The 17617-nt window shown below is 41.9% G+C and overlaps 2 protein-coding genes across 18 annotated transcripts in view; both read left to right on the top strand.

Moving 5' to 3' along the window:
* The window catches only part of cacna1ha (calcium channel, voltage-dependent, T type, alpha 1H subunit a), a 166335-nt gene extending 156232 nt beyond the window's left edge, over positions 1-10103 (top strand). For all 15 annotated transcript variants that reach the window (XM_042392593.1, XM_042392589.1, XM_042392585.1 and 12 more), the window contains 7 exons: positions 67-145; positions 2784-2905; positions 3835-3993; positions 4248-4388; positions 4703-4871; positions 7669-7826; positions 7925-10103. In XM_042392593.1, coding sequence (XP_042248527.1) covers positions 67-145; positions 2784-2905; positions 3835-3993; positions 4248-4388; positions 4703-4871; positions 7669-7826; positions 7925-9364 — 2268 coding nt within the window. In that variant the 3' untranslated portion in view covers positions 9365-10103. The remainder of the gene's footprint in view (positions 1-66; positions 146-2783; positions 2906-3834; positions 3994-4247; positions 4389-4702; positions 4872-7668; positions 7827-7924) is intronic.
* Positions 10104-15604: 5501 nt separating this feature from the next.
* The window catches only part of grin2aa (glutamate receptor, ionotropic, N-methyl D-aspartate 2A, a), a 162199-nt gene continuing 160186 nt past the window's right edge, over positions 15605-17617 (top strand). For all 3 annotated transcript variants that reach the window (XM_042393501.1, XM_042393500.1, XM_042393499.1), the window contains exon 1: positions 15605-15805. The gene's annotated coding sequence lies outside the window, so the exon portion shown is untranslated. The remainder of the gene's footprint in view (positions 15806-17617) is intronic.

Genomic DNA, 17617 nt, shown 5'->3' with positions numbered 1-17617 from the left:
AAACAAGCAATATTTATTCTGCAGTGCTTGGTGTGCAGAGGGATCTAACATAAATTTTGCTTCCAGGTGGGAAATCTTGGTCTCCTCTTCATGCTGCTCTTCTTCATCTACGCTGCACTGGGAGTGGAGCTTTTTGGCAAACTGGGTAAGTCACTTTACTGGCAGAAAACACTTACCTTGCGAGGCAGATGGATTCGTGAGATCATGACATCATGAGAGAACACGAGAATCCATCTTGTCAGGCTTCAAGTTATGCGCTTGTGTCCAAACCACCAGTGTATTGGACCAATCAGCGTCCCCTATGAGGATTCTCGCGTGATCGAATCCAGCTGCCTCGCAAGATAAGACAGTGATAGACAGATGGTTCGTCCAATCACCTGCGAAGTATTTTTTGAAAGCGCCTGCCTTTTTTTCCAAACAGTTTCCAAAGGCGACTTCTCAGATGGTTCTTTGTAACAAACCATCTGGCGCGTCAGGTTAAGGAAACACACGCTCTACAAGCCACAACGGAAAATGTTTTTGAATCCACTCGTTACTACAACAGTCACGACTTACAGCACAATTCCCCGTCTGAACTGTCTCTGTAGAATCCTCCCTCTCTACCCCCATCTGTCTCTCTCTCTCTCTCTCTCCACCACTCTCATATCAGAGGGCTTGTTTCTAACAGGGAAAGATCACATTTGCATGATCACATTTATTTACATATTGCCTCCTCAATAGGCCAGCTCCATCCAATTCATTTTCTCCAAGAGCACGACAATATGCGAGAGAAGAGGATTAGCAAAATGCATCGTCGGGGGGGGGGAATGAAAACAACTTGGTGATGAAGAGGTTGCGTTCTGTGAAATGTTATTATGCTTCTGCTCTACACATTGAGAAAATTAAAGAGTGTCTTGTTTTCTGTTTTGTTTTTTTAATAAAGTAAAAATCCCTCCATTTTTTGCTCTGATTTTTGCTTTTATGAAGCTGCTGACAAGTGCTTTTGGATGTGCTGAACATCTTCCTCTGTTTCATGGCTTACATTAGCTGAATGAGTGAAATATATTCTGGTACAGGCTTGTGGAGAAGTTTGGTGGTATTGTGGTACAGCTTATTGAGGATCGGGAAACATTACTAGTGCTTTGCATCCAAAGTTACTTTTCCCCACTTACAAACCTAATCATCACTGCAGGTTATTTCTGAGCCACAGTAGTTTCTCCAGCTGTATGTGTGGTATATGTGTCATGAAGCGTTTTCAATGAAGAAGCATCACTTTTTTCCATTGGTGGGCTTATGTCTGTGATTCTGTGTATATGACAGAGAATATATATAGAGCAAGCAGCTATAAAGAAGTAAAAGCCTTCTCTGGTATGAGCTTTGCGGTGGGTTGACCGTTAGGAAAGTAAGTTGTTGGGAGTAGATGAAGAGAAAGGAAAAATGCTGCACTAAAGAGACAGAATGTGTACAAAAGGAGATGATGGTACAGGACAAAGCATAATGTGTTGTGTTGATGTGTCAGGGTTAAGATAATAAATCACTTTTTACAATATTAGGATATTCATGCATTGTTCAAGTGTAGAGTATAAAAATCTCTGTGTCTAGTTTACTCAGAGGAAATACTCTGAGGACATACATTTGACTATTTAAGGATATGTTTACTTATTGTAAGCTGTAATTGTTGCAGGTTGGGTTTCTAAAATTTGTCAACTCAGTGTAGGTGAGCACTACAGTTTTGTCATAATATTCTGTTCTGCTTCCACCCCCCACAAAGTTCTAAAATCTGAGAAAAAAAATTCAGAATTATTTCTACACCTCAGAGATCCTCTCACTGCACCACCAATAACGGGCTTAATTGGCTTGTGAAATCGCTCTGTCCTCAGAAAGGAACAAGACTGTGTAAGATCTGTAATTCCTTCAGGAGACCTCTGGGAGTCTTAACTCTCAGAAGGATAAGCAGACAAGAGAAGGTCATAAGCAATTGAGATATGAAAGGGGCTGGAGCGGCCTTTGAATGTTTATACTCCCATTTTTGGATTGAAGCTGCCATCCCAATAGCAGGTATTTTGAGCACAGCTGATATTGAATATATTCAGCTTGTGTCTGGATCTAAATCAAGTTAGTCTATTGAAACTTAATGCCCAGATTAATCCTTGTATCCACTCCCATCCGCTTGCCACAGTGCCGTGACTCAGACCTGGGGAGAAGAAGCTCTTTATGCCTGTTGTGCACTTTTTGATTTACAATCAATTACTTTATATTGTTCCGTGTCTTACTAATATGTCTACCATTTCTTTGTGACACAAGCACTACATGAATAATGTGTGATTCCATTTACCATTATTATGGAAAATGGTATTATGGTATTATTATTCAGTTCCATTGTGCCAAACACTGGCATTGTGAAAACTTAGAATAAGAAACAAGGTACACACTGTAGAATACTCCAAGGACGTTTGCGGCTGTGGTGACCTGGGGTTGAAAATAGAGGAAGATATCTTCTGGTGCCTGTTCTGATTCTGTAAACAGGCTCCTGAGGGCTTGCTGTCAAATTAACCCTGAGACTGATAGAGACTTTCTTCCAGACGACACCTATTCTGTTCTCCTCTCCTCTGTCATGTCCGTAGGGACACACTGCTTTGTGTGTTCAGTGCTTGCACAGTACTATAGCATCAGGACTTTCTGTCTGGGACACTGACTCTAAAATGATTGTTTATGCTCAGAGTTATCCCTCTTGCTTTTTTCTTTTACCAACATGTCTACAGTATAGTGCAATTAATTTCTGTCTCTGTTTGTGTGTTGATTAGAGTGTAACGATGACAACCCGTGTGAGGGTCTGAGTCGTCATGCAACCTTTGAGAATTTTGGGATGGCCTTCCTCACGCTGTTTCGAGTGTCCACTGGAGACAACTGGAATGGGATTATGAAAGTATGAACACACACACACACACGGACACACACACATAAATGATGACTAGAGTATCTCATAACCATAGAGAAAACACTGACCTCCAAAACCAAATATGGAATAATAAAGTGACTTAGAGCTGAGCAATGTTAACACTTTCACATCTTGATTTTTACTTCACAAAAAAATGCAGTAAGTGATGTAAATGTCCATAACTTACACAAAAAATAGTAAATAGAATAAATATAAATGATAAATAGGCCATCACCTTACATTTATTCATTTAGCAGACGCTATTGTCCAAACTGATGTACAAATGAGGTACAATCCAAGCCACAGTAAATCAACGAGAAGCCTGTTAGAGAAACTTTAAATCTTGAATTGTATGTTAAGGTTTTACAAGTTTAAAATGCAATTTTTCCAAATTTCTGCATTCTTATAAAAGTTTGTTAATGTACACACCTCACTACTCACTCACTTACATTTAGCAGGCTGTTACTTCTCTACAAGGGGCAGCTGTCCACTTTTGTCTTGCCAGTTTCACACATGCCAACCAGAACCACATAAAGTAAAGTAAAGTCAGTTACAGCAGCAGTAGTTCAGTCCTGCATAAGTGGACATGTTGCCCACAGGCAAGGAAAATGATTTTAATACAGGTCTGAAAACTACTGTGGTTCCGCTGCTCTACATCAGTCACACTGTCTGTCCTTGTTTCTCCTTAAATTATTCAAAATTTCTAATTTTCTGCACTTCTAAATCAGGCCCCATCTCAAATTACCATGGTTACTTGCATTCAAAGTTTTTGTAATAGGGCCCCTGGCCTGCTGGAGAGACAAATTGTTCTATTGTGTATATACAGCTGTAATAACCAGTGAGGCTCTTTGCACTCTAGTTTTCTTGTTCCCTTTGTCTCCTTATTTCTTTCTCAATCTTTTTCTGTGTCTCTTCAGGACACGTTACGGGAGTGTCGTCCAGAAGATCGCCACTGTCTCACCTACCTGCCATTGGTCTCTCCAATTTACTTTGTCACCTTTGTGCTCATGGCACAGTTTGTGCTGGTCAATGTGGTGGTGGCTGTACTGATGAAACACCTGGAGGAAAGCAACAAGGTAACTAGAAAGACCAAGAAAGTGCACAAATGCAGATGTATTTAGACACATCTGGTAAATGTGTACACATGAACAAAGACTGTATGTACACAGTCAAAGGTGTAAAGACATATAAGTTTGATGTATTCCCATTTTTTGATGTAGTGGCCACAGTCTCATTACAGTTTTTGACCATTTGGACTTAAATAGGTGCTCTTTAATGGACATTTACTGTAAAATTCCATCACTAAACCAAAGTACATCTACTTCCACAGGAGGCCAAAGAGGATGCAGAAATGGATGCAGAGATCGCCATGGAAATGGCTCTTGAGAGGCAACGCAGATTAAGCACAAACTCCAACAACAGCTCAGTGGGAGGGACCTATGTTGGGCCTTGCCCACATTCACCTGGACAGGTAGGGGACATTACCTCACTCATTAGTCAAAGTTGGTCAAGAAACCTGACTAAACCTGAGACTGCATTGGAAATGTTATTAGGCTGGAATGGAATAAAGTAGCACTGGATATACTGTATGAGGTGCTTGTTCATAAATCAGTATACAGGTCCAGTCAAAAGTTTGTTGGACACCCTTTCTCATTCAAGGGAATGGAAAGGCATGTCAAAACTTTTGACTGGTACTGTATGTTGCAGTAGATAGTCTTGTAGACTAAAACAGATGTAAGCAGTAGTCAGTGTTTAAAGCTGTGTGGTCTTTGTCTCCCCCTGGAGGAGGAAGAGGTGCAGTATGGCGACCAGGACCTGCTGTCATCAAGGAAGATGTCTGTATCCAGGATGCACTCTCTGCCCAACGACAGCTACATGTTCCGACCTGTACGGCCCGCCAGCGCCCCCTACCCTTTGGAGGAGGTGGATATTAGCCCCCAGGACCAGCATTCAGGTGAATTGTCTGTTCAGGGTTTAACTGTTAGACATGAGATCAGGATCTTTTTGTATATATATATATATATATATATCTAACACACAACATTGCTAATAATGTTCAATTAACTTAACATGGACTAAAATTTTTCCGCATGCATGTTTCTGTCTTATATAATGATTAATACTATGATTTAAATTAAATCAAGGAGTAAAGTGTCAACTTTGTAATAACACGTGGTTTGTAATTATATAGTCTTGCTGAAATAGCTTGTAGATTTATGCTAATTAAGTACATTTTTAAGTTTCAAAACCTTGTGTTCCTCAGTATTTCTATCTATCTAACTATCTGTCAGACCAATGTGTGTTAAGATATCAGTGGTTTTTAGTCGACTAAAGCCTCATTTCATAATTTCTGGAGTATTCCAAATGCGATAACAAACTTTCATTTCTCTGTGATCTAAAATTACAGCACATTTTATAAGGGATACAGAAATACGTTGCTGGTAACACACAATAACCAAGACATGAAACAGTGACAAATATGAAAATGGCATTGCAAGTTGCATGCAAGTCCACAAAGTCCTCTTAAGGACAGTAATTGTGTAAATTAGAGTGCAGGGCACAAAACACAGTTAAGTGCTCCGAGTATAAATAACCTTGTTGCTGATTTGTTTGGAATGTTCCTTTGTCTTCATGATGAAGTTGCTGTAGAGATTAACTAATCAGCATTTCTTCCCTCCAGATAATTGTGTGTGTTCAACCTAAAATCACTTGTCACCTTAATGACATACATATGATCTCACTCTAACATGATTGTATGTGCCTCTAAGATGCACATCACAATCATATTACATGACATCATTTGTGCCTTTTTCTCCACTTCCAGCTCAGATCTTTAAACAGACTAAGTAGACACATAATGAACCTGCTGAGCACAGTAATCTAAGCACTGACAAGCACTGTTTTATCTGCAGTCAGATTCTAATGGCATGTTGTGGCCAGGCTGTGGACAGGCCCAGCTCTGTCCCAAGGTACTGACTGCAGTGGATGAGCTGACACATGTGAATCTCTGCAACATTCACACCAGCTCATCTGCTCAGCTGTGGAATGGCTGATTACTCAACTAGTTAACTTCAGGACCAAGCTGCAAAGGCAGAAACCAGTAAAAATGTCATCATCACGGCTGTGGTGTTTTGTCTAATGGGATTAAAACCAGTAATAAGTGGCTTTACAGCTTGGACTGAAATTACTAACTCAAAATGAACTTGATCTAACTCTAATGCTGCTGCATTGTTTTTAACATGTTTTAGTTTTAATTACATCTGAACTCACAGGTTTACTGGATCTGTGTGTGCAGAATGCCTGAGACCCTGGTTACACAGTCTCACAGCAGTTATTGAACACTTCCTCCTCTTCTCTGTGCAGTCACATTTATATTTAGAGTTGTACACTTTGGACTTGATCACCCAGGACACATTACAGTGCTATATGTTATCAAGACAGATTCACAATTTTTCAAATCTATCTTAAAACAATAGTCAGGTGCCCAAATGAACATTGATACATTTGTCTTGCTGTAATCATTCCTCCTGTTCATACTGGCCATTAAGAGATCCCCTCCAAATGCGTTTACAACAGAAGTGATGGTGGACAACATTCACAGCCCTCAATCTATACAAAATCCTATTTAATAGTTTATTTGAAGCTAATATGAGGCTTCAGCCGTCCAAATCAGTCAAATCAAGTCAGTATCTTTCAAAGTTACTGTCTTTTTAGGACCGAAGTCCCTCTTTTTGGTACAATCCTTCCACTGTTGCTGAACAGGAAAACACTTTCCATTGGAAAAAAAAGGAGGGGGGGGGGGGTTACTAAAAGACTAACTTTAGAAGATGTCCAATTTATTTGGCTAACTCAGACAGCTGACACAGTTAAATACATTTTTGCTCAAAACAGGTACTGTGGATTTGGTCCCCCATCACTTACATTGTAAGCACATTTTGAGCAGATCTCCTAATGGTCAGTATGAACAGGAGGAATGATTATAGCGAGCAAAACCTCTTTCAATGTTCATATGGACATCTGGTTATTGTTTTAAGACATACTTGAAAAATTGTGTACCTATCCTTTAATATTCCCTGGTATAAAACTGTTGATGTAACCAGGATCTAATGCATAATATCACATACAGCAAACCAGTCTTATGCTGTATGACTCCCTGACTCCCTATCCCTGACATTCAGCTCAGGGCTGCTACTTATAGGGATGCACCAATCCAACATTTTCTCCACTGATAGCAAGTCTGATACCTTAACTACTGACACCAAACACCAATCTTTTTCTCCATATAAAATGTTATAATCACATTGACAAAGAATGTATTTAACGTGGATCAGTCACATGGCTGATACCTGAAAAGTATTGCATTGGTGCATCCCTTCTACTTTACAGATAACATTTCTGTTTTGATGAACAACCTAAAGTTGATACTAATGGTTTTCCATTCAGGAAACACTTTATTTTGATAGTGTATTTAAAGAAAATCCAAATAGAATGTTTAATTAAAACATTCTTCTCATTGCTCCGATCCAAATATTCTCTCAAGATGAAGTGTTTCCAAAATTACATTTTCATAATGATTGCTCAAATGTAATGAATTCTGATTATCCCAAAGTAATAGCCGTTTGTTTGTATTTCCCAAATATGCATGTGTTTCCTGCAACGATGCATGTGTTCGTATGGAGAGTGTGTACATGTGATGCTGAGTGCTTTTATTACTTGTGTGATTCAAAACCTTGATACATCTGCACCTTCAGGCTCAGTGACATCAGTCCACTCCCAGCCATGTGAGAGTCGCGCTCTACTGAAGGTACCAGACGCCTCCCCCGTTCGCCCTCGGCCACCTCCCTCCCTCACCCTGTCCTGCATCGCCCCGCCCACGCCTGGCCACTCCCCGCGGGCCCTCCGCAGACAGGTGAGAACTGACAACACATTATTACTAAGTTAACATTCATTTATGTCAGATTTATTGACAATATGATTGATGATGGTGTGTGTTTTTCTGCGTTGCAGGTGGCAGTTAAAGTAGATTCTGTGGAGTCACAGGGTTGTGAGCAACAAGAAAGGCCCACCCCTGTCCATCTGCCTCCCTGCTCCCCTTCTCCACTTTCTCCTCTCTCCGCCTCCCCATCTCCCCTGCCTCCTCCTCCTCCCTCCTCGCCCTCAGCCCTCTCTCTCCCCCCCTGTTCCCCTCCTGCCTTCCCACTCCCTCCCCCCTCCCCCTCTCTCCTCCCTCCTCTACTCTCTTCACCGTCTCCCCTCCCTCCTCCGCCATCTTCCCCCACGCTTCTTCTCCCTCCACCTCCCTCTCCGCGTCTTCCCTTGCGCCCCGCCAGCCTTCGGAGACCTAGACCCCCCTCCGCTGCCTCCTTCTGTGACCCGGCGGACGAGGAAGTGTATCACATCACCAGCTCGGCCCAGCACAGGTGGAGAGATGAGGAGGAAGGTGGGCAGGAGAGCAGAGGGAAGACCTGTCGGAGCCACTCCCTCTCCCCTTACACCTCCCCGTACTCTCTCGACTACTCCACCTCCTCCCCTCCTCCTCCCCCGCTGCCACCTTCCTCCTCAAGGAGCGCGCTCAGTCTGCTTGGGGCAGGGTTGAAGGACCGTGATTTTCGGAAGGGCTTTAGCGTCGATACCCAGGGCTTCCTGGACAAGCCGTCATCATTGTCTGCTGGTTACCCTGATGACCAGCGGCGCCACTCCATCGAGGTCTGCCTCCCACAGGCTGTCATCACCGGTGACAACCAACACTTTATAGAGGGGATCCAGCGGTCAGAAAAGAGTGCTCAGGCTTTTCCTGTGAGGGTGCAGTCAGTCGGGGGCGGTCACAGAAAGAAGAAGATGAGCCCTCCCTGTATTTCCATTCACCCGCCCTCAGAGAGGGAACACCGACAAATGGCCTCACCCCCAAAACTGGCTGACTGCAGCATGATGCTGAGACGCAGGACACCGTCCTATGACTTGACCCCGCACACACAGTCAAACACGCACACTCAAGACGTCTCGGCAGACACACAGATGCGTGCACAGATGCACTCCCCGATGCACAGAGCGCTCACACCTATCCATGTACCACTGCAAGCACACTCACCAACTCACACACTGACACCCTCGCGGGCATCTACACCAACGCACACTCAGACACACACTCCACCTCACGCATCCACACCTACACACCCGCACATTCCGATCAGCCCGAACATCTTTATCCAGCCTCATGCACCTCTTGTCCCGACCACTATGCCTTTCTCACAGACACAGTCCCTCTCCCCCGCTGCAAGGCACTCCTCTCTCACGGGGGACTACATCCCCCTCCCCCAATTCACCTTTGACCAACCACAGTCCAGATATCTGTCGGACACTGATACAGCCACTTGCTCTTCCCCTTTTGACAACAGACTGGGAAGCGGTACTGGATTCAGCGCAAAGAATCGGAGGACCGCCCAATGAACATCAAGCATCGCCTTCAGGAAGTGAATTAAGTGGTCCAAAATCTCTGAAGCTGGAGTACAGACTGACCTCAGCGGAGATTGGTGCTGGGGAGAGAATGAGAGAAAGAAGAGTTTACTGAGAGAGGGATTGTTTTGTTCTGGTTTTAATGAATATTGAAAAGACATTGGTTACTCTCTCCAGAGAGACACTGGTACAGTCCTGTCCTAGAATAACAGACACTGGATCCATTTTCCTAAATCCAGCGACCCCAGATCCACTGAGGCTGTACCAGTCAAACAGTACCCACTGTACATGGTGTGTTTGAGACTAATACTGATAACACACCAGGACTAAAGCCACCTAACTCCGTAGCCAAAGTTTTTTTGACACACTGTCCCCACCCATGCGAGCCAATCAGGAAGCAGCGTCTGGCTGATAACCTCTTAACCTTAACAGGAAGTGGTTTGTGAAATGCGAGCGTGGGGGGGAATCGTGGGATATGCAACTTCAGGTTTTCTACAGAAGTTCTGCTTGCCCCTCCTCTGCTCCTCGATCACATTGATCAGAGCAGAACTGTGTGTGTGTGAGTGAGTGAGCGTGTGTGCGTTTTCCTATGTGTGAGTATTGTCAAATCTGTTGTCATGGAAGTCGGCCATGTTATTCTTACGCCTGCAACGACAGAGAGGGGGAGCAGGGCAGAGCTGTAGTGTATGTTTATCTGTGTATCTGTGCAGTGTAAATAAAGGAAAATACTGTATTTGGTGAGATTAAAAATAGCTCTATCCATATGCACATATTTTTATAGAGATCTAAAAATGTTTTTTGCACACAAATTTGAATTTCAAGTTGCTTGTTTTTCCTCCGTTGTCCTCTTGTGAATGTACGTTTCTTTTCAAAACCGAGAGAGAAAATGAAGGAGATCAACTCTCTTTGGAACAGGCTAGCTGAGGTTGAGGACTGGGATTTTATTTTTCTATTTTGAAAAAAAAAGAGAAAGAAGAGGAACAGGGGTGTGATGTGTTTCTGTAGCTTTGTCTCAGATTTCTATGTATTTGGTGTCTCAGTAACAGTCTCAAGAAGCGGGCTCAGTGATGCAAGAGAAGTGCAGACAGTACAGTTTATGATTTGTTTAAATTTGTTCGGACAAACCTGTTGAGACAACCGGCTAAACCTAAATTTGACCATTATTCCAAAATAATCAAAAATTGATTTTTTTCTTTTTCAATTTTATGGAATACAGAAAAAAACAACTTTGATTTCTTTATTTGTCAAGATAAATAATAAAATAACAACTTGCAGGCAGCTGAATATCTCTGAGGGCTGCTGGCTGTAGAAAAACATACAACATGAACTGAATTCAACATTATCCACAAGGAAAAAAAAGCCACATGGCATCACTGAGCCTCCCTTCTACAGCTGTTTTCAAGCTGGATCAGTTATGACACCACTTAGTGTGTCTGTACATCTTAAGAGAACCAAACTAACTAACTTACTAAATATGTGTAGCCAGAGTGCAATAATAATATATACTTGTGGAAAATATAGTACCATCCACACTACATAAAACAGCCACACTCTTGTGTTCGTACATACTGTAGAACTGCTATATATGATATAAACCCATTTTTATATGACGATAGAGAGTATTTCTATCTCTAGTGTTCATGCTACTATAGGTACTTGCCCCCCCCCCCCCCCCCCCCCTGCGCGTGGCGGCGGTGGCGGCGGTGGTGGCGGCATGGGTGTGGCTGGCAGCAGAGTTAGGTACTGTAGATTTCTCTAAAAGCTCAGGCCCACCCACTGATGGTGTTACTGTAAGTAGAGGAGTTACATGCATTTCTGCTGAGGACTCAATAAGCCATTCATCACTCCTCAGTTTTTCTTATCCCCACCAACCCACCCTAACCTCGAACACATCAAATCAACACAGCATATTAATTACCTACATATTCGTTATGGCAAATTAAACCACCCACAAATTAAATCATGTAACCCCTAAGGTGTGAATGACAAAGTATGACAAGTGTTTTCCTTCCAGAGGCTGAATGATTTCTTAAAAAGCCATTCCTGTATTCTGGCACAGCACAATATGTATTTAATTCTATTTTGTGTACAGTCTGGTTTGGCACAGGTATGCAAGAAGCATGCTTATGAGCTACTTGCTACTGATTCCCCTTTCAAAGGCAGCTGGCTGGGACAGCGTCTTTATTTTTCTGATCAGCATATAACATGCACAAGTCATCAGTAATCTGAGTGAAAACCAAAGTGCTCTGATGCTGTACCATAGCACTATAGGCTCAGTATTTTATATTTGTGCAATGGAAAAAAAAATGTATATCTTGATAGGTAATGCCAACCTAATTTAGAATTATCTGTGATTGATTATCTGGGTGAAAAGATCAATAGGAGGTCATTAAAAAGTATCAAACCAGTTGGACAAAATGAAAGGCCTTGATTTTTACTAAAATGTCTCCATTTCTGTTTTTTTTTTAATAATTTCACAGAGGATAACTTTGTTCATTTTTCAGATTCACAATTTTAAATCAAGCTAAAACTGACATTAAAAGGCTGTAAAAGTGAGCTCATACCTGCAGAGACCTTTGTAAACATGATGTTAGTGAAAAAAAAAAAAACACTTTACACATTACCATAGATTATTATCATATTATCATTTCCCTTCCACACTATCATAAGCTTGTCTTGTCCCACGCAGTATGCATGTAGAAAATATGATATGAAATATGATGAGATGAAAAACAAAGGAAGGACAAGGAAGAAAAGAAACGAAACAAGATGTTGATGATGTCAACAGTTTGTATGTCAGCCTGATTTTGCTGCAGGTCAACACCTTTGACCTTTGTATACTGTACTATAGTGGAGCCTTCTGATTGATTATCATTCTTTGATGGAGCCACACTCATCATCTGTAAGTTCAGGTTTTAAGTGAGGCAAAAATAAAAGGCAAAGGTAGAAAAGGCAAACTGCAAAGATAGAATAAAAAGGCTCCTGGACAATGAAATCGCAAAAACATCGCTGCTGATCAACGCAGCTAGTTCATCTTTCGATAGCACTCTTCTTCCAGTTCTGACATACAGAAGCACATCTGATGTCGGATTCTGAGTTGTTCTCCTCCCTCCTGAACATGGCACAGTTGGTCATCATCCTGGTTTTCAAATCATTTTTATACAGTATGTGCTTGAACACACTGTTATTGTGCAACTGCTTTGTCCTGTTTCATGTCCCCTTCCTGCACAGATTGTCTGTGACGGCAGGTTTTAAGTAGTCTGAAGACAGCCTCTGTCTCACTCTTATTTGACTTAGTGCAGACACCCTCGATCTACAGCAGATTGCCATATTAGTCAACACAGTTTGGTAGAGTGACTGCATACTTGTTCTTACGATTTACAGATCTTTGGATCTCAGTATTTAAATCCTGTTTTTGAGGAAACGGTTTTGACTATTGCATGTTCTCATTTAAAAAAAAAAAAAAGAAGTCTTTTGGGAGAGAATCATCTGGATGTTTTAGAGATTTTGATATTTGCATTTTCAGATGTTTCCATTTGTAGATTGATTACCTAATTGCACTGGGCTCTGATTAATTGGTATCTGATAAAAATACTGATTAAATGACCCTGTTCTTTATTGTCCAGTGCAATACTGGGTGGTTATTTGCTGTATGAGGACAGAGCTCCTCTTTATACAGTTTTATAGAGAGAAACGGAAACCTTGTTGGTTCTATTTTGTTCGGAACCAACGTTATTTAATGTTAAGGTGAACCTTTTTCACATTGACTTTTCCTCCTGATACTCTCAAACGTGGTAGAACTCTGGTGATGGTGAAATGAATTAACTGATGTATATTTTAAGTAGGAGTAGCTTCAGCCCTAATATTCTGTAAAGGACAAATCAGGATAGTAATAAGTTGTTTTATCTGGGTTGATATTGAGCTTATCAAGCCTCGTAGTGAAGCTGATCATGCTCCAGACATGACACAAGTGTTGCCACATAACACCAAACACTCCAGAAAGTTCAAACTGTGATAGAACTTGAACTTTGATGAATCAGAAGCCTTGTGTTTTTTCTTTCTTTCTTTCTTTCTTTCTTTCTTTTTTTTTTAATAACCTTTCAGCGATTGGCCCGGGCACCCCTCACCCCCAAACCCCCCCAAGCCTTATGAGGAGGGGAGGAGGTGTGTTCTGTCTGTCAGAAGAGAGCCAAAGTGTCTGCAATAATAAGCCCTCCATTATTTCCCGTAACAGAGGGAGAAGGGAGGGGACAGAGGAGGTGTTTAAAGGCTCGACACACAGTCGGACTCTCTACATTGTATCGTTGCTGATTATTGTGTGATGACCAACCGTTGTCCTGAAGGATGTTTCCCTGTCAATTAAAAAATACAAGATTTTTTATTCCTGACATGTGTTGTGTGCTTTATTTCTTTTGGTAATGGTTTATCCATTAATGATTTATTCCTACAGAGTGTATGTAAAAAATACAGACAAAATACAGACTAGCGAGTGCCTCCAAACAACACACATCTTCACTTTGTATCTTTTTTTTTCACACAAGAATATATGAATGTTAGTTGTTACAGCAATGAAAATGAAACTGAGTGTTCAGAAATTAACAAAATAATAATAATATGATACAAGATGATGAGAGCACTAACTATTAGAGTTATCATGAAGCATTTGTTCATCCACACTGAGATGTTTGGATTGGCTGTTTGTGAAGAAGGTGACAGTGTAGACTTTGGGGGGTTATAGGTTTTGAAATGAAATATTATGTTTGAGTTAAGAAGGTAACAGACGAGAAGAAGATATCCTGAACATATGAAGTGATGGTCAGCAAAGGACGAAATCCATCAAAGCAAGCATCAAGCAGAAATGAGAGGGGAGGGCTGATGGGTACAACTGAGAAGAGACATACTGTAACGTCCATGCATAAAAGTCACCTTACAAGAGCCAATGCATGATAAGTCATTTTGCAAAAACATTTTGCAAAACAACAAAGATCAACAAAAATTATACTTTTTGTACCATCCAATGTTATAAAAATGTGAAATCTAAAATTACAGTCAGCATGACATCATTAACTTTACTATGATTTGCACAACAGTAAATAATACGTTGTTTCTGATGACATTAAAGGAGGATTTAAGATATCAAATATGAAAGCAAGCAAATATATTTTTCAACTCAATTCAGTTTCTTTCTGCAAGTAAGTGCCAGGTGGCGATGTTTGATTGTCAAATAAAGTGTCTGAGAATTAGTGCTCTCACATGCAGCAGAAGAAATACACCTGCAGAACTGATTGAACAGGCAAGAGAAAAAACCAGGGCATGGAAACTGTAAAGACATAAAAACACTTATTTTCATGTCTCTAAATATGAGTATTCTATTAAGGTTGTGTGAAATATGAAAAGACTGTATGTTTAGCTCCTCAACTCACATGATTTTGCTGCAGGACTGTGAATTCACTGTTAGAGTGTGTTCATGTCATGTAACACTAGATGGTGCTGCTGAATATGTTATAGTCGGTTAAACTGCAGCGGTAACCATTGGTGCGTAAGTGATGTGTGTGTGTGTGTGTGTGTGTGTGTGTGTGTGTGTGTGTGTGTGTGTGTGTGTGTGTGTGTGTGTGTGTGTGTCTTAGTATGTATGTGTGTTTGTTAGTGAAGCAATGTCAGTTGTAATATGTTCCTGTGAGAAGTAAAGGTCAAGATGACAGAGTCAGAGGAAAAAATAAAAAGCCTCCCGCCCTTCTTACTCTGTCATGAGCCGCAGTGCCTGCTAATAGCTTTTCTTTTAAAATGCCAATATTTATTCAAGTCTTTGTCAAGTTAATGAATTTACTGTTGCAAATTCAATTTTAATTTGTTGCCCACTGCTAATAAAATCACTCTTGGGCTTTTCTGTTCAGACAGCATTGCTTTTGATGTGTTTCAAATGTGTTGTGGGTTTAAATGCAGCTCTGCTTCTCCACAGTTGAATTCAAAGCTGTGTTTAAAGGCTGTCTTTGGGTGTAACCGGTGTTGGGCAAGTTACTGAAAATTAGTAATTAGATAAAGTCACTGGTTACTTCTCTCAAAAAGTAATTGAATTACTTCACCAATTACTGCATATAAAAAGTAATTAGTTACTAGGGAAAGTAACTTTTGCGTTGCTTTCATGCAACAGTGTAACTCATCCCAAAATCCCAGAGTTCAATCCACTCGGTAAAGGGTCCGTTTTGTTTTCCCCACAACCCCAAATCAGTTAAGTTCAACCCAGTTTTACGAACATAAAAGAAAGACAACTTAAAGTTCCGCTCCAGGTTTTACTGCAGATCCACAACTCAAACCAGGAACAGCAGCGGCAGTTTAGTAATAGGTGCTATTTACAATATACAACGTTAAAACTCCAGACAGAGACAAAGTTTATGTTTACCACGAGTTGACTTTACAACGCGGCTCTGAGACACGGTAAGGTCACATGATGATGTGTTTGTGTTGTGTGTGCGTTTGTCTGCTGTCCTCTGCAGCTGTCCACTATTTTCACGTAAGACAAAATTAACCAGTAAAAAGCCCATTCAAATTTCAATATTTGTAATTGGGTTATTTAATGTGAAAAAGTAATTAGTTACATTATTGGTTATTGCCAAAAGTAGTGGAATTACAGTAACATGTTACAAAGTAATATGGTACAAAGTAGCATATTACTTTAATTCCTGTCCTCCCAAGAAAAACGACACTATAGGTCGTAATGTCAGACCACGACCTATATTTACATTTGAGTGGCAGTTGTCATCTAGGCCTTAGTAATTATGACCTGGAGAAGTGACGCAGTTCAGATGGCGTCCATATAAGGTGACAGATTTCCATAAGCAGAGGTAGCAGGTTGGGTGGCTGGTTAGATCCTAACTTACAAAAAGTTGACTTAGTGGACTATGCTGCTGGAGACCGCTGTTCGACAGTTTTTTAAATATTGTAACCCTAGTTATATAAGCTCAGGCAGAGCAGGTTGGTTACCGTGGCCCTCCTTCTACTTTATAATCCCAGTTTCTTCATTGGAGCAGTAGGTGGCCCAACCCAGCCCAGTTAACATATACATAAAGCTGGGTGTAACCATGACCTAACCTTGCAGGGGTCAAAAACCATATAACAGACATCCTGTACACATCATTCCCTGAGTTATCATGGGGAACGGGAAAATGCAGAAGCATATTGCCTAGGTGGGGGGGAGGGGCAGTTATTTCCTCCTGTCCTCATGACAGGAGGAAATAGCTGCTGCATACACTTTAATAGTGGCATGAGACAGACCCTTTTTCTCCAGATATTGCAGAAAGGAGAAAACCTCTCCCACTGCACATGTCAAGGGGTCTAATCTCCTTTCCTCGCACCAGCATTGGAATCCCAACCACTTTGCATTGTAGCAAGCAATGGTGGATCCTGCTCTCACCGCCTGGATGGTCTGCACCACCTGTGCAGACAGTCCAGCCCGCATCAGCCTGTCCCTCTCAGGAGCCAAGCCTCGAGGGATTGGCCCAACGTGGGCAGCGTGCCTATCGAGTCCGTCTCCTGGGACAGGGCCCCCCCAGACTTGGGGGATGGACCAACAACATCTGGTTCTCTCTGCATACCACAGTACTGAACATTGGTCTGGGGCTATCAGGATGACCGACAGTCAGTCTTGTCTCACTCTCTCCAGCAGAGGGAGAACAAGGGGGAGGCTGCACCACCTCGGGGTGCAGCTTCCCCATAGTGCCCCGTGGTGCAGTTGTCTGTTCTCACCAACGCATGTCCCAGGGAATTCCCAGGAGGTCTTCTCTGTGCTTTCTCTGAAGGGCAGTAAATCCCAGCCACATGTGATGTGAGCCCACTGTGGCAAGTGACACCACAAGCTCTGCGACAGTAGGAGCTCCCTGAATCAGATTATTCATCTGGCTGATGGTAAGGCTTCCTGCTTGCTGACCAGCCAGCTGAGTGGCAAAGGCTGGTTGAGCCGGATGAGCTGTCCTGTAAAAGCCTCCATGTAGCTGGCTAACTGGTTTGGGCAGGATAGGCGGAGGCAATGTGAGCCCTACATGCTCCACTGCCATGGCCATAACCTTCGGGAAATCATGGCGAACTGAAGTCGGAGGTGGATTTCTGAAGGTCAGTGATGTTGCAGACACAGATGAGAGGTTGTCATCATTGTCCATGGGCGAAGCCGCTGGGAGAGTCTCAACCAAGGTGTCCAGCAGTGGCGACAGGGCACCGGACGAAATGGGGGACTCATCATTGACACGGAGAACT

The sequence above is a fragment of the Thunnus maccoyii genome, chromosome 18 (genome assembly GCF_910596095.1).
Source record: "Thunnus maccoyii chromosome 18, fThuMac1.1, whole genome shotgun sequence".
Taxonomy (NCBI): domain Eukaryota; kingdom Metazoa; phylum Chordata; class Actinopteri; order Scombriformes; family Scombridae; genus Thunnus; species Thunnus maccoyii.
This window is presented reverse-complemented; position numbering and strand designations above follow the sequence as displayed.